Below are 21,334 nucleotides of genomic sequence, written 5' to 3'. Positions count from 1 at the left end.
TATATTTTACTAATTTTATTTAGTATTTTTTAATATTCAGATGATGACTGTATTCTTGTCTGTAAACAGTAGTGTTGCTGCATCTACTATTTGATAGATTAATAGTTTGATAGGTAGTTTTTCTGTTAGCTTCCACAGATAGAAAATAGCCCAGCTTCATAGGAGATAAAATTTGATGTCTTGATTTTATTAGGTTAATTTGAAAAATCTGTGAGTTTCCAGTAATTCTTAATAATGTCATTAGTTAATTGAATTTATCTTGGTAGTAAAGAAGATGAATGCCAGGTATTACCTGTCCTCTCCTACTGTCTTTCGATAATTTTACTGTTTGCCACAGCTGGCCCAGGTATTTAAACTTGAGACTAGGTATGAAAGTCATCCTTTCTGAGGTCATTGTATTTACCTTTGTGCTTCTGATGGGGAGCCAAGGTCTCAGTCCATCATTGCATGCGGTCTACAATGTAGAGTTTGCAGAATGGGGTGCCAATGACTTTCTTCTCATGCGTTTCAAAGGAAAGGCTGAATACTGCATCCAGAATTTCACATCTCTAGTATAACCTACCTGTGCTTAGATGAAATCAGCTGTACTAGAATATTCCCAAACTGTGAAAGCAGGAATATGACTTGCCAAAAGAGACTGCCTGGACCATAGTTAATAAAGAAAATATAGTTACTATATCATGTGGTAGAAATCATTTGTAAACTCCCAGACTGTGATACCTCTGCATTCTCCAGAAAATCCAGGGACTATTAAGGGTGGCTAATTTATATCAGGAGTCTGGATCCCAAAATGCAATGACTTGCCTCTGGTTCTCCCACACAACACCTATTCATCTGACTCATTTTTAGTGGCATCAGTTTGGATGAAGCGGGTTTAGTATTCTTACTGTCCTCATCATATGTCATGAGAAAAAAAAAATAGTTGAAAAGGGAGGAGAAGTGTCTTCTCCCTTCTCTCTAAAAAGATTACAAAAAGAAAATTCAGTTAAGCTGGAAGCTAAGGAAGCACTTTAGAGAGCGGCCACAGCTATAGCTCATGGAAACTTCCTTTCCATCCTCACCATCTGTCCGTGTCTCTTCTGCCCTGAGTTTACCTTACCCCCAGCCTGGTTAGGGAAACACTTCTTGCGTTTGTGGCATACAGGCTTTAGTAGCCATAACTTCATAAATATGAATGAATGAATATGAATCATAGCATCATAGAATCGTTAGGGTTGGAAAGGACCTTAAGATCATTTACTTCCAGCCCCCCTGCCATGGGCAGGGATACCTTACGCTAAATCATATCACCCAATAATAAGTAATGTAGCAGCAGAGCAATTCACTGTGTTAAAATATGCACAAATGTTTGATTTCATGCTTTAGCAGTGAATGCACGTTTATAAAAATCCTTTTTTGTATTCCCAACCTATATTACCAGTGCAGTCAAAACAATTTCTGAAATCCATGCTTACTCTTTGTGCTTTGATTTTCTTCCTGAAGGAATGAAGTAAGGAAGTGGAGATCATCTCACATGTTCTGTGCATCTAAATATATTGTTAGAATGTTGCTAATGATTCTCCTTGAGGATTTTCTAAGTCCGTACTAAGAAATATTTGCTAATAACAAATGTAATAACAAATTTCTTAATGAATTAGCCAAAATAATTTTAAGCTGCGTGCTAACAATGAGATGTGATGGGCAGCCAGCAGATGTAGTAGGAGGGGTAATAACAACCACAATAATAATAATTTATAATAATAATAGTAATAATTTATCCCTTTAAATGGGCAGTGGAAATGAAATATGTATTTGTGTAATTATTTTTTTTTAAAATCAAGCAGAAATTTCATAGTTTGGAATTTTGAAGCCTATTATCTACAGAAGCTGTTGTTTTTGTGAATATCTGTAGGTTTTTTTTTAAGGAGTAACATTGCATGACTGTTGGCTGAAGGTTGTGATGCTTAAGCATTGTAAAGTTGAAACACAAACTATTGACACATAATATTGACTTATATTTATGTATTAAGATGAATGAAATAAGCTAGGTGGTATTTATAACTTCCCAGTGCACATCTTAAGAATAACTAAATTTTAAATGTAGGGACTTCACAAATATAATATGTATAGACATGAAAGCACCCTTAAGAACATCTTCCAGTCAGATTGTATGCTGTGAACGCCAATTCTGTGTTCCCATATTAATTTTTTTAAGTTTTCACAAAGGGCATGTATGTTTGAGGGGAAAATCAGGCAATGCTGTAACAATGTAATTAATTTCAATTTTTTTACACAGCATTATTACACAGATTTACTGTCTCTGCAATGTGCTAATTACAGAACAAACAGTATCATAACCATTGGAAATACAGTATCTTCATGTTTTGGTGTGCAACCCTTTTTTTCTGCTTCTTAGTAATGGAAAACTGCTAGAAAAATTTTGTCATGAATTTAATTATATTTTCAGTAGAAATCATAATTCTGTCTGATTTAGTGTTGGCTGACTTTTGTTGTGTATCAAAATTTTAGCTGCACTGCAGACAAACACTGATGTGTTCTAGGCAGGGTGTGGTATAGAGGAGATGTAGGAATGGGCTGAAGTATCCTTTATATTTGCCTTTGTATCTAGGGGAGTTGAAAATAGGCAAGAATGGAGAGAAATTTTGTATGGCAGTGCACAGAATTTTGCAAGTGTAATGTGAGCCATGCAGCAATCCGATGCATTTTAGTTACTGGTAAGTTTGTTAATTCTGTTTGAAAATGTGTTCATCTTAGAAGACAGTCTTTTAATCAATATTATTTCCCCTGTGTCAACAGCAACCATTTTAAAGGGATAATTTTGGCAATCTGGCTCTGCTGATAAAAATTATTAGAGTATTCAGGTTTAATTTATTTTCAGCTGCCAAGATGACTACAGAAATCAAATATCCTTAGAAATATGTTAAAAGTTCTGGATAGTCTTCTAAATTAGGCAGTGGATTCTCTAGAAGACTAAAGTCTTAGACTGCAACATTGAGGAGAAAAGATCCATTATGTGAGTATGGATTTTTATGTACACACACATATATTTAGATGTTCGCTTGAGGTTCCCCCCCTAAACATGTGGGGAAAGAGAAGTTTTGAAGAGTCTAGGAAAGCTTATCTGAGAATTGTGAACTGTTGGGTCTTTTCAGCCAAATTGAATCCTCTCTGGCACAAAGTAAATAAGATAGAGAACATTACATATAAAAACAGGTTTTTGTGCAACAGCTGTTATTTAGTGCAGTTTCATTTCTTCCTTCCTCCTCCAACAAAGACGTTTCACCTGGAACAAGTGTAAGCAAGATTTCTGGAAAAAAAAATCAGACTAAGCATGTAATCTGTTTTCTGCCTCTCTCTGATCATCATCTTTAGGTAGTAATAGTTTCAGTACTGTACAAGCAGTGGAAATTTAAAAACACTTCCATTTTGCCTTTATAATTCTTCTATGAGTTAAAATATTGCAAATCTTTTTATTACTTCACATCCTGCAAATTGCGAGACAAACTGCTAATTACATTTAATTATGGTGCCAATTTTTATCAATACTGTGGTACTATACAGTATTAATCTCAAACTTCATTGTACCTTTGTGTGACTACCAGGTGGTTCTCAACTGCTGCTTTCTCTGTACTTGGAATTTTTTATGTGCTTGAAGGTGTAAAGTGTAATGATGCATTCACATGTGATATCCCAAGATTTTAATTGCTATATACCACAGTGAACTCTTTCCTATAGTAGCAATCTTGGATAATGCAGAAGGATTCGAAGCTAGAGTTACTAATTGCAGACCTGAGCTGATGCTGCAGATCTGGCTTGTGGTGTCTTTAAGTATCTGGTTCAATAGATGTTAAAAGCCATTTTGGACTTGGAAAAAGGCGTAGCTCATTCACAAAGGTATTGGCTGAATTAATAACATTTTCCTGGAACTAGAAGTATTGGCATCACTTTGCAGTGACAGCTGAGGTAGCTCTGTGCATATCTAATGCAGTCAGGCAGGATTAATTAGTTCAGCCATACCCCACATAAAGATGGTCAATGACTAAAAAGTGGTATTTGGGCTCTGTCAGCATCTGAATAAAGAAACTTCCTTAATTCAGTCTTTCTTGCATAGAACCAGTTTGCATGTTTCTCTCTGTGGCACAGCTAAATATTAACTGTCCACTGATTATTTCTAAGTTGACTGCTGTGTTTTATGTGTACTTAAAAGAAAAGGAATGAGACCTAAACCCTAATCTTTATTGTTAGGATGTGAGTGTGTCTTATAAGTTGTATTTGGACTTCTGTCAGGATGTGTAACAGTTGTGTAGAGATTGTATTAATATGAGGTAAGAATAACTGCAGCCCATGAGTTTACATTAAGTTCATAGAATGGACAAATAAACTGCAATACAAAGAAATGGACTTTTGATAGATCACTTACAGGTGTGGAAGTACATTTTAAACTTATGTCTAGTGCCATATTCACGGTACGACAATCTTTTAAATGCATTTTAAGAATATTTTTATTTTTCAATATAATATTGATAGTATTTATAGTTGTAATTTAGGTCCTAATCCTGCAAGGATGTATACTGTTTCTTAACCTCATGCATGATTAGTTATCCTCCTAAGTCATAAAATTAGTCATAAAGGATGATGGTAAGCACCATCTATTTGGAATTTCCTTTGACCTACTAAATTTAAACCAAAGAAGTCTCAAAAAATAAGACTCCAGTCCTTTAGATGAGCTTCTTATGGATTGTCATATGGTAAAAATGATGAGTATCTTATTTTAGATGACAAGTACAATAGAAACTTTCAGTCAGGGTAAGAAAAAAATTATGCATATAACTTGATTTGAAATTGACATGACAGCTTGACAGGCTGTTTTGATAAAAGCTTTGGAGTACTGTAAATGGATATTATTTGTGTTCTTTTATTCCTGACACTGTGGAGCATTCTGTATGTGATTTTAGACTGATTATTGAGACCATTCAACAATGAAGGAAGACAAGGCACTATTTCATGTTCACAGCATGTACTTTACCTACACTGTGTACTTTTTTGCATGGCAGCCTTGCTCACCAGATGGAATAAATACTGTTTTCCTCAGCAAATTGGTTATTTTTGGTGCTGTAATGAATTTAACCATCTCAACATATATTTTGAATTCAAAAGGTTATATTTGGTGAGCAAGCAAACGTTTAGCTGACTAGATACTTAACATAAAGGTGAAACTTATAAAAATGCAAGTATGGACATTTCCTTTAATTCACTTTTTCATAGCTGCATATGCCACAGTTTTGACCCTTGCCTGTGCTCACCACTTGTGCAAGAACTTTCCTGGTTGCAGATACTTATCTGTACAGCTGGGAACTGATATACCTATTTTATTTTTAGAAAAAGAGTAATGGCTTCATGTATGCATTCTATATGCAGTAGAGTGCATTCTGTCATCTACCTTTTAGGCATATTCTAAAAATAATTTTAAATATTTCCTTTCTGTCAGAAATGTGGGTTGTTCTTTTTATTTTTAATATCTCCCTTTCCTCTGTTTTTTCAGCACCAAATGAGTGTATTGTTGTTTATCTCTCACCACCCAAGAGTCAATTGTGAATTTTTGCTCATGTTGCAGTGATTTGTGATGTTTCCACTGTTGGATTTCATAACATAGTTTCATTTCCTTGATGAGTCTGTTGCCTGAAGTTTTTCAGATCTATTCTGTTTCTAAATTGTAACCTTTTCTGACCACTTTTGTCCCCTCCCTGTGCTTTCTGAACACCTCGCTTACAGATACTTCTGGGATGGGTTTCTGGGTGATTTCCTTGTGACCTATGGAGTCTCTCTGTGCTTTCCTAACTGGATGAAAGTGATTCTCAGTCTTTATTTGGTCAGGCCTAGATAATTATTCTCATGTTTGGTCTGGAGACAGTATGAAGGAATCTCTCCATCCTGCTATTGTTCCACTGTGGTTTGTGGTGGGCATTGTTGCCCACGTGCATGTTCAACCATTTTATGTCTCATTGCTATAATAGTAGTGACTTGAGGGGCTAAAAGTGCAGAAGGCTGATATACCTAATTGATGCAAATTTTGCAGTTTAGCATAGTTAGTCTGGATAGTAAAATGAATGACGTGGCCCCTGCCTGCATCATTCTAGCACTGTCAGCTGGATCACACTCATCATATGCTGCCTCTTCCGATTGCAAAACATTTCGCTAGAACTGCAAGCTGCAGGACTGGATATTTAAAACTGGGTTAGTCTTGGTCAAATCAGGAGAACTGACAAAATAATTTTGCACTTCTGTCTGAATATGAACTCCCGCTTCTACCATTGTAATGTGTGAGCAATCATTGGAGAAACTTGTCAACAGGAAAAGTAAGATTTGTATTCTTTCAAGGAATCGTTCACTACTTCAAGCCTGTTTCTGTTCACTTAATAGCTGGGGAATATTATGTGATAGATTGAGTATTCTACATTTGTAATCTGAAAAAAGAATGCTTGTTTTTACATGCAGTGCTACGCTATTGGCTTTCTTGGTTGAGCTTCTTAAGAGTTCAGTAGCCATGCAAGAACAAATGCTTGGTGGAAAAGGCTTTCTAGTCATTGGCTACCTCCTTGAAAAGGTATGTTTGGAGGGGTTTTTTGTCTCTGTTCTTAGTATTTCAGCTGTCATTGTGGTATTTCCAGTCACTTAGTTTAAAGGACTGATGGAATAAAATGTATTTGTGACACAAGTTATTTTTGATTTATAATTCTTATAGTTATCCTCTTATATGCCAATATTGGAAGAATCAGTTTTCTGTAGCTGATCCTGTTTGCCTTTGTCTAATTTATGCATTTTCTTTAGGTCTGTTTGTGAAGCATTTAAATATATATAATCACTTGTGTTTCTCCACTCGCTGTCACCAGACTCTCATTTGGGAAAGTTGTTTTGTTCCCAGTTTATACAAGTATACCGCAGTGTGTCATAATTTAAATTTCTTTTTTCTTTTTTTATTTTCTATTTTTGTTAATAAAAATGTTAATAAAAATTAAGTTAATCCTCTGTGGCTCAATCCTGAAATTATTGAATTGTTGGAATAGTTGCTCTGTGTTTTGAAGAAGAAAAACTGTAAAATAATTTCATTTCTGAAAGAAACATTTGCAAGGGGCATTCCCTTTACTTGCTCATTTTCAGACTTGATGAGCAGTTATCACAAAACTGAGGTCCAGCTCATATGCTTGTGTGAGGAATATAACCTGCCTCCTGGCCCAAAGCCCTCATGAAACCTTGTTACTGTGATTTAATAATCTGAAAACTATTGTTGGCTGTACTAATACAGTAATACTCCTATGACTGAATCTCATTGCTCGGACATTCTTGAATGTCTGCTACTGTATTTTGCATTAGCATGCAGTCAGTATAACAATCATTTGAGAAGAAGTCATGACCTGAGCTTTGTGTTGTCCAGTAGTGAAATTAAGTAACAATAATTTCACCATTAAAAAGGTACTAAATTTTGTATAAGAATGATAAATACTTTCTCTTATTCTGGTCCCTATGTTATTTTCAGCTAGGGAAGTACTTTCTTATAGCAGAAATGCTTCACTGAAGTAACATCTAAAAGCAGATTATTTTCTATGCTTCTGTGTTTTCTGTACTGAGCAAGTGTCATTTAGAATGTCAAAGAACTAGTCTAAAGTGTTGGATTTTTTTTACTGATAGGTTTTCTTGTGACTTAACGAATTTACAAAGCTGTTAGCTCCAGTTCTGTAAGTTATATACAGGCAAGTGAGCCTCCATGGAGTCCTTTCACTAGAATAGAGCACTATGGTTTACACACTAATTGAATACGTCAATTTAGAATGCTGTATGTGAAATAGCACCTGCTGCAATCATTACACTTGGAGTATGTGAATATTAAAGGATTTTGATTGATTTTGTCACAACATAATTCTTGAAGTGTATGCTTTTTTTTCTGGGAGATTTTATGCTATATTCTCCCTAGCTACAGTTTTCAAAAAGATGTGTTTTGTATTTCCAGTAGATGCTTATATTCACTTAGCACACATGGCAGGAAAATATCCTTTTGTTTCCTAGCCAAGCTCAATTTTATTATTTATAAATTATCTGTTGTTCATTTGCATGTGATAAAATACTTCAGAGAGGACAGAAAGCTTTCTTTTTCTGACTTGAACTCCAAAATAACATTGTTATTCTTATTAGTTGCAGACTTCTTATTGTGAATTGTGATGTACAAGCCAAATTAAGCTCAGCATTCAGGCTGAACTTGTATTCCTGACAAATGGACTTCACTTCTAAAAAGTAACAAATATTTGCATTTTCCCAGCATTACCGGGAACGTGCACTTACAGCATTAAAAGTAATTGAAACATTTTGTAGAGAAGGCAGGGGGAAGGACCTTTAGTAGTTTTTCCTATTAGTTCCTTATGTTAACTTAGTATATGAAGAAGTTTGTCGAAGTCCACATGCCATGTTACTGCATAGGAGCAAGTCTCAACAGTGATTTTATAACGTTATGATATGAAACTGAAGGACTCTCTTGAAATTTGAGGAAACCTTGTACCCACATTCTCCTGATAACTGCTTATGTTTAAGAAACAAAAGCAAATCTACCATTATTGTGAGTTTGCATAGTCCAGCACCCAATTTTAACAAGACACATCATTAACTGAAGAAGAGTTAAGGACTTCAGATTTCTTAAGGCGCTATGTTGTAGAATGTAGAATTCTGACTGCATTATAATAAACCAAAACCAACACCCATTTCCCTCCTCCCCTCTCCAAAAAAAAAAAAAAAAGGGGGGGGGGGATTTAACCTCAGTTATTGATGAATATTTTTAACCTGTGTGTAGCCATTAGGCTTATTGTGAATTATTAGAAAGTTTAAGTAGCTGATAACTTTTTTTTTCTCACTTTCATATTCAATGACATAAAAAAATTACAACGTTGCATGTGTTTAGTAAAGATGAGCCTGCTCTAAGTATACTGAGGAACAAGATTTTTCTTTACCTTTGCTCTTTCTATTTTTCCCCAGTCATCTAGAGTTCATATAACCAGAGCAGTTCTGGAACAATTTTTGTCATTTGCAAAATATTTGGATGGATTGTCTCATGGAGCACCTCTACTGAAGCAATTATGTGATCACATCCTTTTTAATCCTGCTATCTGGATACACACCCCTGCAAAGGTAATTGTACAGTTGAATGATGTTACAAGTCTCCTACAGTGAAATGAAACGCTAGTATTCTTTTATACCATAGTACTTGGGGTTTTGGTTTTTGTTTGTTTGGGTTTTGGTTTTTGCTTTTTATTTTAATATGTGATGATAAAAAAGATTTTTTTTAGATTGTGAAGTCTGTACCCTGCATAACTATATTCTCCAGTATCTTTCTGTAAGCCCCTAAAACCAGTTACATTCTTGCCTAAGGTTCTGGCTGATTCTGTTTGAAAGACTGTTTCTAGAAACCCAGTCCCTTTTTCAGGGCTTGCATCACATTACTTTCCTAGAGATTAAGCATAGAAGTACGTATTTTTAATTGTAAGGAAAAGGTGATAAATGTTTTGTTACACATTCTCATAAGCTTCCATTTTAATTTAAATTACATATTTTAGATTGATAGAAACTATAAAAAATTGTCACTCATCTCTGGTAGAAATGAATCAGTTGTGTCTCTAAATAATCAGTGTTTAGGAATGTGAACTAAAGCAAAAAGTGACATGGTCCTAAAATCTGAAAACATACACTTTTTGTAAAAAAAGGCCTGAATAGAAAAACAAACAGAACAGTACATTTATCATGACTTAAATCATAGAATCATAGAAAATTGATTTTGGAAGCAGCTTCTAGAAGTCATTCCAGGTGTCAGTCCAGTCCCTGCCCTAACTACAGTTGTAATTATGTTTTATTTTTTTGTATATCATATCCAAAATAGATCCTAAAGAACCTGCAACTTAAGGTTACTAATACAGATCTCACATTAATGTGGGTAACTGTTTGATTCTTCAGGTGCAGCTGTCTTTGTATACCTACTTGTCAGCTGAATTCATTGGAACTGCTACAATCTATAACACTATACGCAGAGTAGGAACAGTACTACAGTTAATGCACACACTGAAATACTACTACTGGGTGATTAATCCTGCAGATAGCAGTGGCATTACTCCTAAAGGATTAGGTAAGTGCAATGTATAAGAGAGAAAGTATAAGCAATTCTTGTATAGGAAGATTTATGATGTAAATGTGTGAAAGCTTCTGAAATCTGTAGACAAGGAGGTAAGTAAATGGCAATAATCACCCCCAGTGGTCACAGAATCACAGAATGGTTTGGGTTGGAAGGGTCCTCAGAGATAATCTAGTTCCAACCCCCCTGTCATGGCCAGTGACACCTTCCACTGGACCAGGTTTCACAAAAGGCCATCCATCCTGGCCTTGAACACTTCCTAGGATGTCAACAGTAGGACTATGCAAGTATATTTAGTATATCATACACCTCTGATGATAATTCCTCATGCTTATATGTATTCCCAGAAGATTCCAACTCTGGTCTTTGCTCACATCCCATATACTTAGAAAACATTAAAATCACTGATTTTTCTGTAACAAAGAGGAAACATTAAGCAAATTTCATATGGCAAAGAAAACCTTGTGTGGTTTGAGTGATTGGTAGTGTTAAATGACCTTGAAAACAGATGGAGACTTACAGTTCTCACTGCCGAGATATCTGAAGCTGTATTTCCATTTTAATAATATTTTTTCTCTGCTCTGTCAAAATAGAGATTGGTTTAACTTTAAAGTCATGCGCTCAGGAAGCATTGAATGATGGCAACAACAAAATACAACAATACATGTGGACTCAACACTGTATGTAGCACATGTGTATTAGCCAAAGCATCAAATCATTCTGATACTGTACACTCTAGCTGTAATGTCATTATGTCTTGCTGACTACCTGTGCTCTGCTCTGTTGAGGGTAACGCTGTTGATCCCTGAGGACCACCAGGCACAAAAGGAGTTCAAGGACCTAAAGGTGATCCTGGCTTCCCAGGAAACCCTGGTCTCCCAGGACGGGCAGGTTTTGATGGAACTCCAGGGCCCAAAGGTGACCCTGGACCAAGTGGACCACCAGGACTCCCAGGCCCACCAGGCATCCCTGGCATTGGTCGTCAAGGTCCACCTGTATCTCCAGGACCTCCAGGTCCTGTTGGCCCCCCAGGGTTGCAGGGTGTTCCAGGGCAGAAAGGGGATCCAGGTCCTCCAGGCTTCAACATTTCTGGTCCTCCAGGTGACCAAGGAACCCCAGGATATGCAGGATCCCGTGGTCTCCCAGGGCCTCAGGGTTCACCTGGACCACCTGACCGGGATGGAATACCTGGATTTCCAGGTGCCAAAAGGGAGATGGGCATCATGGGAGCCCCTGGTCCTCCATTTTTTTTAAAAAGAACTGTCATGGTTTAAGCCCAGCCATGACTCAGAACCATGCAGCCATTCTCTCACTGCGCTCCTGGAGGGAAGGGGAAGAGAATCAAACAATGTAACTCCCGCGGGTTAAGAACAGTCCAGTAACTAAGGTATAACACAAACCACTACTGCTACCACCAATAATTATAAGGGAAATAACAAGGGAAGAGAGTACAACTGCTCACCACCTGCCGACTGATACCCAGCCCAACCCGAGCAGTGATATAACCCTTCTGGGTAACTGCCCCCAGTTTAGTGTACCAGGCATGATGTGCTGTGGTATGGAATACCTCTCTGTTTAGTTTGGGTCAGGTGTCCTGTCTCTGCTTCCTCCCGGCTTCCCCTCCTCCCTGTCAGAGCTTGAGACTCAGAAAGTCCTTGGTCAGAGTAAACATTACTGAGCAGCAACTAAAAACATCGGTGTTATCAGTGCTGTTCCCAGGCTGAAAGTCAAAACCACAGCACTGCACCAGCTACTAAGAAGGAGAAAAATGACTGCTACTGCTGAACCCAGGACAGCTGCATAGATTTCACAATAGGATGGTTTCGCAATAGGAAAAGTTAATCATATCTGAGCTCAGTAGGAATTAGGATGTTAAACATTTAGCTGATCAGCTTATATTAGGTCCACTGTATTTATGGCTGTTGAATGACCATCTGTTGGAAGGTAACGTTTCCAGATGTCAACCATATTTACACCTAGACAGAGACCTCAAAATTGTTCAACAAGTTTGAGACTGTAAGTTTGATAATATTGTCTATTTGTTATTGCTGTAATTCTTTTGGGGTCTTATTTTGGCTAGATTTTTTTTTTGGTGTTGGTTTGGTTTGTTTTTTTTTTTAATTAAATTAATTCCTGTACCTCTGTGTTACGATATTGGTATCTAACACCACATTGCAAATGTGTTGCATATTACAGACTACCCTCTTGGCTAGGCTTGCTCTTCGTGGAAACAGTGTGACATTTCTTTCTGTAGGATGCGTAGCTTGTTTTTATCTTGCCCAGATTTGCATCTTTGAAGTTAGCTGTATTTTTGGAGTATTTGTATGTGTAATGCCAGTTGAATAGCTGCAAAAAAGTATGTAATGTGTTCATCAAAACCTGAACAGAAGGCGTGGGGTACACAAGGGCACAAAATTAGGAATGAGAAGTGAATCAGGTAACTCAAAATTAGCTTACATGTGGCTGTTTTACATCCCTAACTTTTCTTTCATTCTTACCTATTTTAAGGATATAGTACATTCCCTTAACATTTGTATCTGTTCCAGACAATATTCTGTTTTTCTCAGGAAGACAGCCATGCAGGTCGCTGAAAGGTAATCAGATAGTGCAGATTGCTGGTTGTTTGAAGTGGCAGCATAACAACAAAAAATCACAATTACCAACACTTTCATACAGTAGTTGGGAAGGCATTTGATAAACTGTGATGCCATGCACATTTTCAAAATGCATATTATTATCCACTATATCTGAATTTTCACCTTTTTTGTTTAGCTAGATTTATAGATAAACTTGACATTTTTAAATATTAGCATCAACTTTCTTCCATATTCCTCATCCTCTTCCTTTCTTCCTGTTGCTTAGACTGCACAAAGTCCCATGTAATTGGTACAACTGTAAGTAAGTATTTTATAGTACTCTGCTGTCTGTAAAAATGGTTTTCCTTGTATTGAGTTGAAGAATGTTAAGTAATCAGGGAGGAAGATCAGTGGCATAGCAATGGATGTGCAAGTCCAGCACAGCTATGCAATTTTCTCAATGCAAATCAGCCCTAGGAATTTTTTTTGCTATTGTTTCACAGGTAACTTCTACTTCTGATACAGCTGTAATAACTGTGGTGATTTGCAAACGACTGTGGAAATAAAATAATTGCTGAGGTGATGGGTTGCTAAATTTAATTTCATATTAACTTAATTTCATATTAGTTTTTTATCAGATTTACATTAATTGCTTTCAAAAGATAATATTCCTGAAAACGTTTCAAAATGTTTAATCACCTGGATGTTGCATTGCTTTTCTCCACCAGATGCTCTTTCTTTTAACATTGAATGCAATCTGCCAATGTGATATGCAGGTCTGGCTTATTCAGGCTTATTGTCTTAGAATAATATAATGAGCTGTAGTTAATATGCTTAATGATTATTTTTTCTCCACCTCTGTGGAAAATTTTCAGCAACTTATAACTTCACCAGTCCTAATATTCTAAAAAGTTGACTGTTCCAGGATTTTGGTTTTATGTTGGCTTATATTAGATGGCATACAGCCACTACTGCCACATGTAGCCAGGCAGCTCATGATTTCATAGAACTGTAGAATGGTATGGGTTGGAAGGGAATCTTAAAGATCATCTACTTCCATTCCCCTGTCATGGGCAGGGACACCTTCCACTAGGCCAGGTTTCACAAAAACCTATCCAGCCTGGCCTTGAACACTTCCAGTGATAGGGCATCCACAACTTCTCTGGGTGCCTCCCAACCATCATAATGAAGACTTTCTTCCTTGTATCTGATCTAAATCTACCCTCTGTCAGTTTGAAGCCATTCTCCCCCTTGTCCTATTACTACATGCCCTTGTAAAAAGTTCCTCTTCAGATTTCTTGTAGCACCCTTTAGGTCCTAAAGGACTGCTATAATGTCTCTTCTCTAGGCTGAACAACCCCAGTTGTCTCAGCCTGTCTTCGTAAGAGTGGTAATCCAGCCCCATTTGTTAAAATATAGAATAATGTATAAAAAGAAGTTTGTAAAAGTAAGAAACACTGTAAAAATACAACAGTGTGAATGTTAGAGTTGCTTCATGTTAGTAGCATTTGATATTTCAAGATGGAAAAACACAATACATTTTCTATGAACAGTAATTTTACTGTAAGAAACATAAAATTGTTCCCTTATCAGAGGTAACTGAAACTCTAAGCTAACTGTACATGAGAATTTTCAGGTCTGAAGAAGACTGATGGAAAACTTGCCAGTATCCAAAATTTGACTGTATGTGCTGTAGTGGTTTCAAATAATTCACTGTCATATTAAGAAGTAAACTTATTCATGCAGACATTTTAGTAGTGTGGTGCTTTCTTGTCTTCTAGGCCTATCATTTTTTATGCTGATACACCGAAACACATTTAATATTAGCAGTTTGATTTGCTATTACTCTGCTTCAAGGTTTTATAGCCTTCACCTATCTTAATAAAAAACAAAGTGAGTGAATTTTGTGTACTGACACTTCAGTATACTTTGTTCAAAGCCAAGGTGGCCCAGTATTGAAGCTTCCTGTTCAGCTAATGCTGTTTTCTTATAAAATGAAAGTTTACTCCATTCTTCTCCTTATATTCACCTCACAAAACAGGTGTAAATCTTTCAAATTATTTAAAAGGCTCAAATATGTATTTCAAATTTGGAATTGTATCTTCTCTTTCATTATTGGTTTCCTGTTTCAAGCTGGTATTTCTTCTTTGAGTCAATATATTAAATTTGTATTGTTTTGCTTCCTTCTGAAGTATTAGAAACACTTTTTTCAGAATGTAAGCTTATCAGCTCATTTGATATTTATACTTAGTAGGCTATTGATACAGATCTACATAGTGGAGGCAATTTTTCTGTTTAAAATTATGAGTTTTACTTTATTTTTTTGTGTTGTGTTTGTTTTAAATTAAATTACCAGTCATAGATAGGTGGCAGGACAAAGTGACTTTTTTATTAATAGCATATTAAAGGTGAATTTGTAAACAATTCTTATGTCAGGAAGAGCAGAAAAAGTCAAACCAGTTTCCACATGAAAGTACTTCTAAACTTAATTATTGATTTTACACTTGGACTATGATTATAGCTATTCTTTTTATTTGTCACATATATGCCTTTAACATTTTGTGGAATTGTTCAGAATAAGATATGAAGGTGGGACAAGATCTTAGGGTTACCCATCACTTGCAGCATCTAAAGACGCAGTGAAGCAGGCAATTGAGTAAAAATTATTTAAAATCACATTACTTCTCTCGATAATTATTGCCTTTTGTGGATTTTGGGAATGAATAAAAAGATAAGCGGGGAGAGATTTAGGTCTTTATTTTGCACCATCAATGGTAGATGATGCATTTCAATTATAATACGTCAAGCTGCCAGAGAAGTGTTGTTGTGTCACCAGTCTTTGTTCTTTTTTTGTTTTGTCTTTTCAGTATATATGTACTAGACTGATATTTAAAGAAAAGCTACTCTGTGATTGTCTTTCAGAAGGGGCAAACCAGACATCTTTAATATCAAAGCAGCAGAAAAGTTTAAACACAATCTTTGGATGTCTGCTAATCGTTGGATAGTTTAAATTTCTTTAATAACCTTTTAAGGAAAAAATAAAACATTTACACACTTTTAAAAAGTAATCTCCATGTTGCTGAATTATTTTGATATACAATTTCTGCAATGTAAGAGAGGACTCATTAGAGCCCCAAAGGATATTTATGCTTTGAAATATCTTTATTGAATAGCTTATCAACTGCATGGTATTCTCTGAAAATGCAGTGGGGAAGTAGTGAGAAGGCATAAAATGAAGGCAATAACAGAAAAAACAAACTAAATATTGTGGAGGTTTTTTCCCTAAGAAAAATTAAGACACTCAGTTTTAACTTTTTAACTCTTAGAAATGTAGTGTGCTAAATTCTAATTTTGGACCCTGTTACAAAGCATCCTTATGAAATACTTGCAACTTCAAGACTCCCCTTGTTGTATGAGAGAAATGTGCATCTAGGTTCTAGACTATTGAGTAATGTAGTTCATTCATGAGCTTTTGGCCAAGCATTTCTTTTACTCTACTAGTGTTTCCTGTGTGCTTCCGAACTCTTACCCTGAATAGACCTTTATGACCTGTATTTTGCCTCCTGCTAGAGGACAGAGGGTTGTTAGTACCCAAGTTAACTCATGTTAAATAGTTTTTAAGAACTTTTGTAATGTTTAATATTTTTTAACACAAGTAAGAAAAGTGGGAATTATAGAAATTACTGCAAGGAGAAAGTAGCTATAATTTTTCTTTTTGTGGATTTAAAAATGTTGCACAGACTAATTTCAAGGGCTGGGTTAGAGTATAACTCGGTTCTCATTAGCTTTACAGCAGTAAGACAAAGTAAGCCCTGCTGTGAGCCACATAATGTGATGTTATTTATGCATGCATGGCTATCAGATTCTCATATTTCTGTCTTGTTTTATTAATTTAATATTAGAAAAATCATGATTTTTACATATAATAAAAGCCATATGGAAGAATGTTGCATTTGGTTGTTTGCAGAACTTGATAGCACAATGTTTTATTTCCAAAGACAGGATTATAAATCATTATTTTTGTTATTCAAAGTTCCCAGTCATTATTTTACACCAGTACTGATTGTACTTTACTTTGTGAATATGTTTACTTATTCCCTTTTAATTAATTCTGGTTTATGTCCTATAATTGGTCTGTGCTACAAAGATGAATTGGATTTTTTTTTTCCCATTTGTTTTTGTCTGGATAAAGCTGTCTAACTCTCATTTTGAGTGTATATTAAAAAAAATATGGTGCAAATCATGTGCTATCTGCAATAAATGCATACATAAACAATCTAAAAGCAGTAAATGATTTAGTGACTCATCCTTGTGTGGGAAAAGGGAGGCATCCTTTCTTTTTGCCAGTTAATAAGAATGTTGCTATTTTGTACTAGGGACTTACGGTTGCTCTGCAAGATCTTAAAAGGATTATCTTCATTTTTTATTTGGTTTGGGTTTGATTTTAGTCTTTAGCAGTGCTGTTTATCAGTTTCTGAGTTATGGTGGCACTGAACTGCCTATATCCAGTGATGGGCACAAAGATTAACAGACAGTAAAGAAAACTACTTTTCAATGTCTCGCTCTACCTCAGTATATGTGTGTATAATGTATATTTTTATTTATAGCATAAGTTATACTATTGCTTGGTCAATAATGCATTTCTTAGAATAAAAATAAATCTGCAAGTAGTAATTAAATTCTTCACCTAGTAATGAAGCCAGAAAGTGTGATGACATAGCAATTACAGTAGAAAATGTATTTTATGTAGCTTTGCAACTTCCTAGGTTAATTAATTCCATTTGATACATATCAGATGACTGTTACATTACTATTTCTGCAGTCATTCTTCCACTTTTTGCAGCTGTCTACTGGTTATGTGGCCTCCAGTTTCTCCAGCTTTTCTTCTTTTTCTCTACAAGTCCTCTTAAATTTTTCAAACTAATATAGTCTTTTGGGTACAGGCTGTCCCCTTTTTCTGATTCTAATGCGCTGAAACTTCAAGACACAACTAAAATATAGGGAATAAGTAGTACTTGAGGATGGAAGGGAAAAGCACCATTTTGTGTGCATGGCATATAACCTGCAAGTAACAGTTTCTTTGATATCTTTTGCACGTTGAAGAACCCTTTTCAAGGTTCTTACACTTGTCCAGGGAAACTAGTGGGTATGGGAATAAGAAGTATGAAACTTCTTTGAACAGGTTACCAGTTAATTTGGGATATCTTCTTTTTAAAACCTCCTTAGAATTTCTGTTACAGCAATACTTTGCAGAACCCATTCCTTTAGTGTTCTGTTTTCTGCTTTAGTAATTACAGTGTTCCAGAAAGCACAAAATGCCTTAGTTTGTAGGCCTGCTTTTCAGATATTGTCCAGTATTGAATCCCAATAAAGTGTAGGAGGGAAGAGGGTGTGCAAAGAAACAGATTTCTGTGATGCAGTTAGAGGAGTTGAATCTGCATTTGAATTAGGGAAAAAAATAGCTGTTGGCTAGAAGCACACCATTGACATAAAGAACACATGCAGTATTTAATGTACGTGCAGCTAGTACCAAAAAATCTAACTTCTATTTTTACAATGGAATATAGATATCCATGCATTCTAACGGTGCTGTTAGGACGTATGGATATGAAATTATTCCTATAGCTTTAAAGCCTATATGACAGATTTTTTTACAACAATATTCATATTTCTTTTACATGTGGTGGTGGGGACAGGTTGAGATTTATTTGCTTCTTTCTGGAAAGTACCCAGTCCTCCTCTCTCCACTCCTAAACCGAAGAAGACTTGAGAGGATTAACCACTCTTGTTTCTCCTGCTAGTCAAACAAGTATAACTCACCTTCAGGTCTGACCTTGTTGCAAACTTAAATTACTGTGTGTACAGAAATGGCTTCACTTCAAGAGCAGCACCAGAGACTATAACAATATTTTCATTAAAAAGTTGCATTCATCTGGATTGGAAATAATACTGAGACATAGACTGTTACTAAGCTTTGATATGTGTTTATCAGCATAAGATGAAATGGTTGATGAAAAAAAAATGAGGTTGCATTTGTTTTCACTATGCAAAATTTAAGTCTATGACATGCATTTTTTTGAAAAGTAGGAACTTAACAAAGGAATTTCCAGGTCAATCTTAATTATTTATGAAAGGGATGAGTTGAAAATGCAGTAGAGCAAGTTTCAAGTGAATATGGTTGTTCAGGCTCTGTTTCTTACTCAATTTTTTAGATACTTCTGTTTTCCTAATGTACTTTCTCAAGCACAAAAAGAATTATGGATTACAGGATGGGGGGGTGTACTGTCTTAAATTTAATATTTTCTTCAGATTGTAGTTTCTCTTTGGTTAAATAGTTTCAATTTCTGTCACAGGTGTTGACCACCACTAATATTTCGTTAATCCTTTCTCTGCTGTTTTTCATTCAGATGGTTATTTAACATGCTGGCTTTGTCATTACAAGTTGTTCTCACATATTTTAGGTGAGATTAAACTTTGAGTTCAGACCCTTTTAAGTTTGCATGTCCACAGTTAGCTCATAGCAGGTGTTTAAAGTCCCATTGTTTCCAGTGGAATTCAACTCAATGTAGTCAGTAGAACCTACTTTTTAGATTCACAATTTTAATCCTAAATTGGGCACTAACATTGGGTTGATTGAGTAGGTCTAGTCAGTAGAGTAGTTGCTTATGTTGGGATTTAAAACTCCTGGTTCATATAAAGACACCTACATAACATATACGTTATTAATCGTGTGAGTCTAGACATAATTACTACCTTTCATTTTCCTGTGTGTTTGTACAATAAACTAAAATTAAATATATAAACATGGATTTCTTTTTTCCCAAAATGAAATATCACTCATGTATATTGTGTAAAGTGTGATTCTGAAAGGTTATAGATGATATTATTTGCAAATACAAACCTTTATATAATGAATAGAATACTAAATCTGTTGTAGAAACTGTGATTTCTGTAAGTAGCTGCAGTCATTAGAGGAATTATTTTATATTTAAACATGGTATATTTTGCTTCTTCCAGATGGTCCTCGGCCCTCACAGAAAGAAGTCATATCACTAAGGGCATTTATGCTTCTGTTTTTGAAACAACTTATATTGAAGGTAAAACAGTCTGTTCCGGAAGAAAGACATTGAGTTCTGTTATGTACTTGTAATAGAATCTTTCATAGTAGTAAATAGACAATACTTGTCATATATTGTATCTGTCTCTGGTTAATGTCCATGCACATACTTTAATCAACATAAAGGTTGTAAATCCATGCAATATTTTGTATTAACCTCACCAAACTCTACCAGATATATTTTATTAAATGTACGTGCAGAAATTGTATGACACTATGGAACTTTTCAGGTATATGTGCTTTTTTGTGTGATGGTAGATGGTTCTTTGATAGATCAAATGGAAAAGGTAATGGTAGCTGTTAAGTTAGTTACTGTTTTATCCTTTTTTCCTGGTTCCAGCACTGTTTGAAATGATTTAGGACTCTTTCTCTCTGTTACAGTTGAACGCTAGTCTTTAGGTATGCTTTGCCATTTGAGACTAGACCAAAACCCAGTATTTTCTAGCCTGGCTTTTTCCTTCTGTTTTCTTTTTTTCTGTCTCAGGGACTGGAGGAGTGGCAGTAATAGCTTATAGCGGCTCAGAGCCCTCACTGTCAGAAGTCTTTCTAGGAATAGAGGGCTGACTTCATACTGTTTTGAATTGTCAATGTGATAAGAAAAAGCAATGTAATGAATGAGAAAAATTAGTCCTTTGAGTTTAATTAAAAAAACTGTAGGATTGTTTGACTTCATCTAAGTTTTTCATGAGCCAAATCTAAGGAATGTATTTTCTCTGAATAATGCCCCCCCTTTTTTTCTTTTTTAGGACAGAGGAGTGAAAGAAGATGAACTACAGAGCATATTAAATTACTTATTAACAATGCATGAGGTACATTTCTGTAATTATCTATCTTTACTGTAACCAATTGTACCAGCTCTATGGGAATCCTGCTGTTGAGGTTAGTTTGTAGAATAACATTGATGCTTGTCATACAGGATGAAAATATTCATGATGTGCTGCAGCTGCTAGTGGCACTAATGTCCGAACATCCAGCATCCATGATACCTGCCTTTGATCAGAGAAATGGGATACGGTAAGACAGTGAGTGAGAAAATATCTTAAAAGGTGTCCCAATATCATCACTCTCCAGATTATTGCTTTTTCACATAGATATCACACTTGCTGATGTTTCAAACTACAGTTTTGTTAATTTAGGTGCTTTTTTTAAAAAAAAAATATATATAGTGGTTTTGGTAGCTCGGAGGAAAAAAAATTCTGCTTAAGGTTATCATGATATTTGAAGGTAAATGCACTGTTGTACTTGCTTCTCAATCTCAAATAATTAACAAGATCTATCACAAAGCCAAGCATCTGTCTCAGAGTAATTGAAATAATTTAGAATGTTTTGTCTTCAGAGGTTTAACATAATCTGGAGGGAAGGAGAGAAAAATGAGAAATAATGCCCTAATCTCGCAAATTCTTTCTGAAAAGATTAAAAAATTATGTGTGGAATTGATATGTTCATCTGTTTGATGGTAAAATTCATAACTGTTAT

The 21,334-nt window shown here is 35.5% G+C and overlaps 2 protein-coding genes across 9 annotated transcripts in view; both read left to right on the top strand.

The window, feature by feature from the left end:
- NBEA (neurobeachin) overlaps positions 1-21,334 on the top strand; it is a 506,232-nt gene that overhangs the window by 132,150 nt on the left and 352,748 nt on the right. For all 8 annotated transcript variants that reach the window (XM_061457520.1, XM_061457513.1, XM_061457519.1 and 5 more), the window contains 6 exons: positions 6,496-6,604; positions 9,019-9,171; positions 9,991-10,159; positions 19,759-19,838; positions 20,605-20,667; positions 20,775-20,872. In XM_061457520.1, coding sequence (XP_061313504.1) covers positions 6,496-6,604; positions 9,019-9,171; positions 9,991-10,159; positions 19,759-19,838; positions 20,605-20,667; positions 20,775-20,872 — 672 coding nt within the window. The remainder of the gene's footprint in view (positions 1-6,495; positions 6,605-9,018; positions 9,172-9,990; positions 10,160-19,758; positions 19,839-20,604; positions 20,668-20,774; positions 20,873-21,334) is intronic.
- LOC133271729 (collagen alpha-5(IV) chain-like) lies at positions 10,975-17,269 on the top strand (the record flags this gene model as incomplete). The annotated part of the gene is made up of 2 exons (XM_061458163.1): positions 10,975-11,401; positions 17,190-17,269. Coding segments are annotated over 2 exons (507 nt in total), but the record flags the coding sequence as incomplete, so codon positions are not given.

This window comes from Pezoporus flaviventris, unplaced genomic scaffold (assembly GCF_033815535.1).
Source record: "Pezoporus flaviventris isolate CSIRO_AGI_PZ_B2104156 unplaced genomic scaffold, CSIRO_AGI_Pfla_v1 ptg000025l, whole genome shotgun sequence".
Taxonomy (NCBI): Eukaryota; Metazoa; Chordata; class Aves; order Psittaciformes; family Psittacidae; genus Pezoporus; species Pezoporus flaviventris.
The sequence above is the reverse complement of the archived record's forward strand: the minus strand, read 5'-3'. Positions and strand labels throughout refer to the sequence as shown.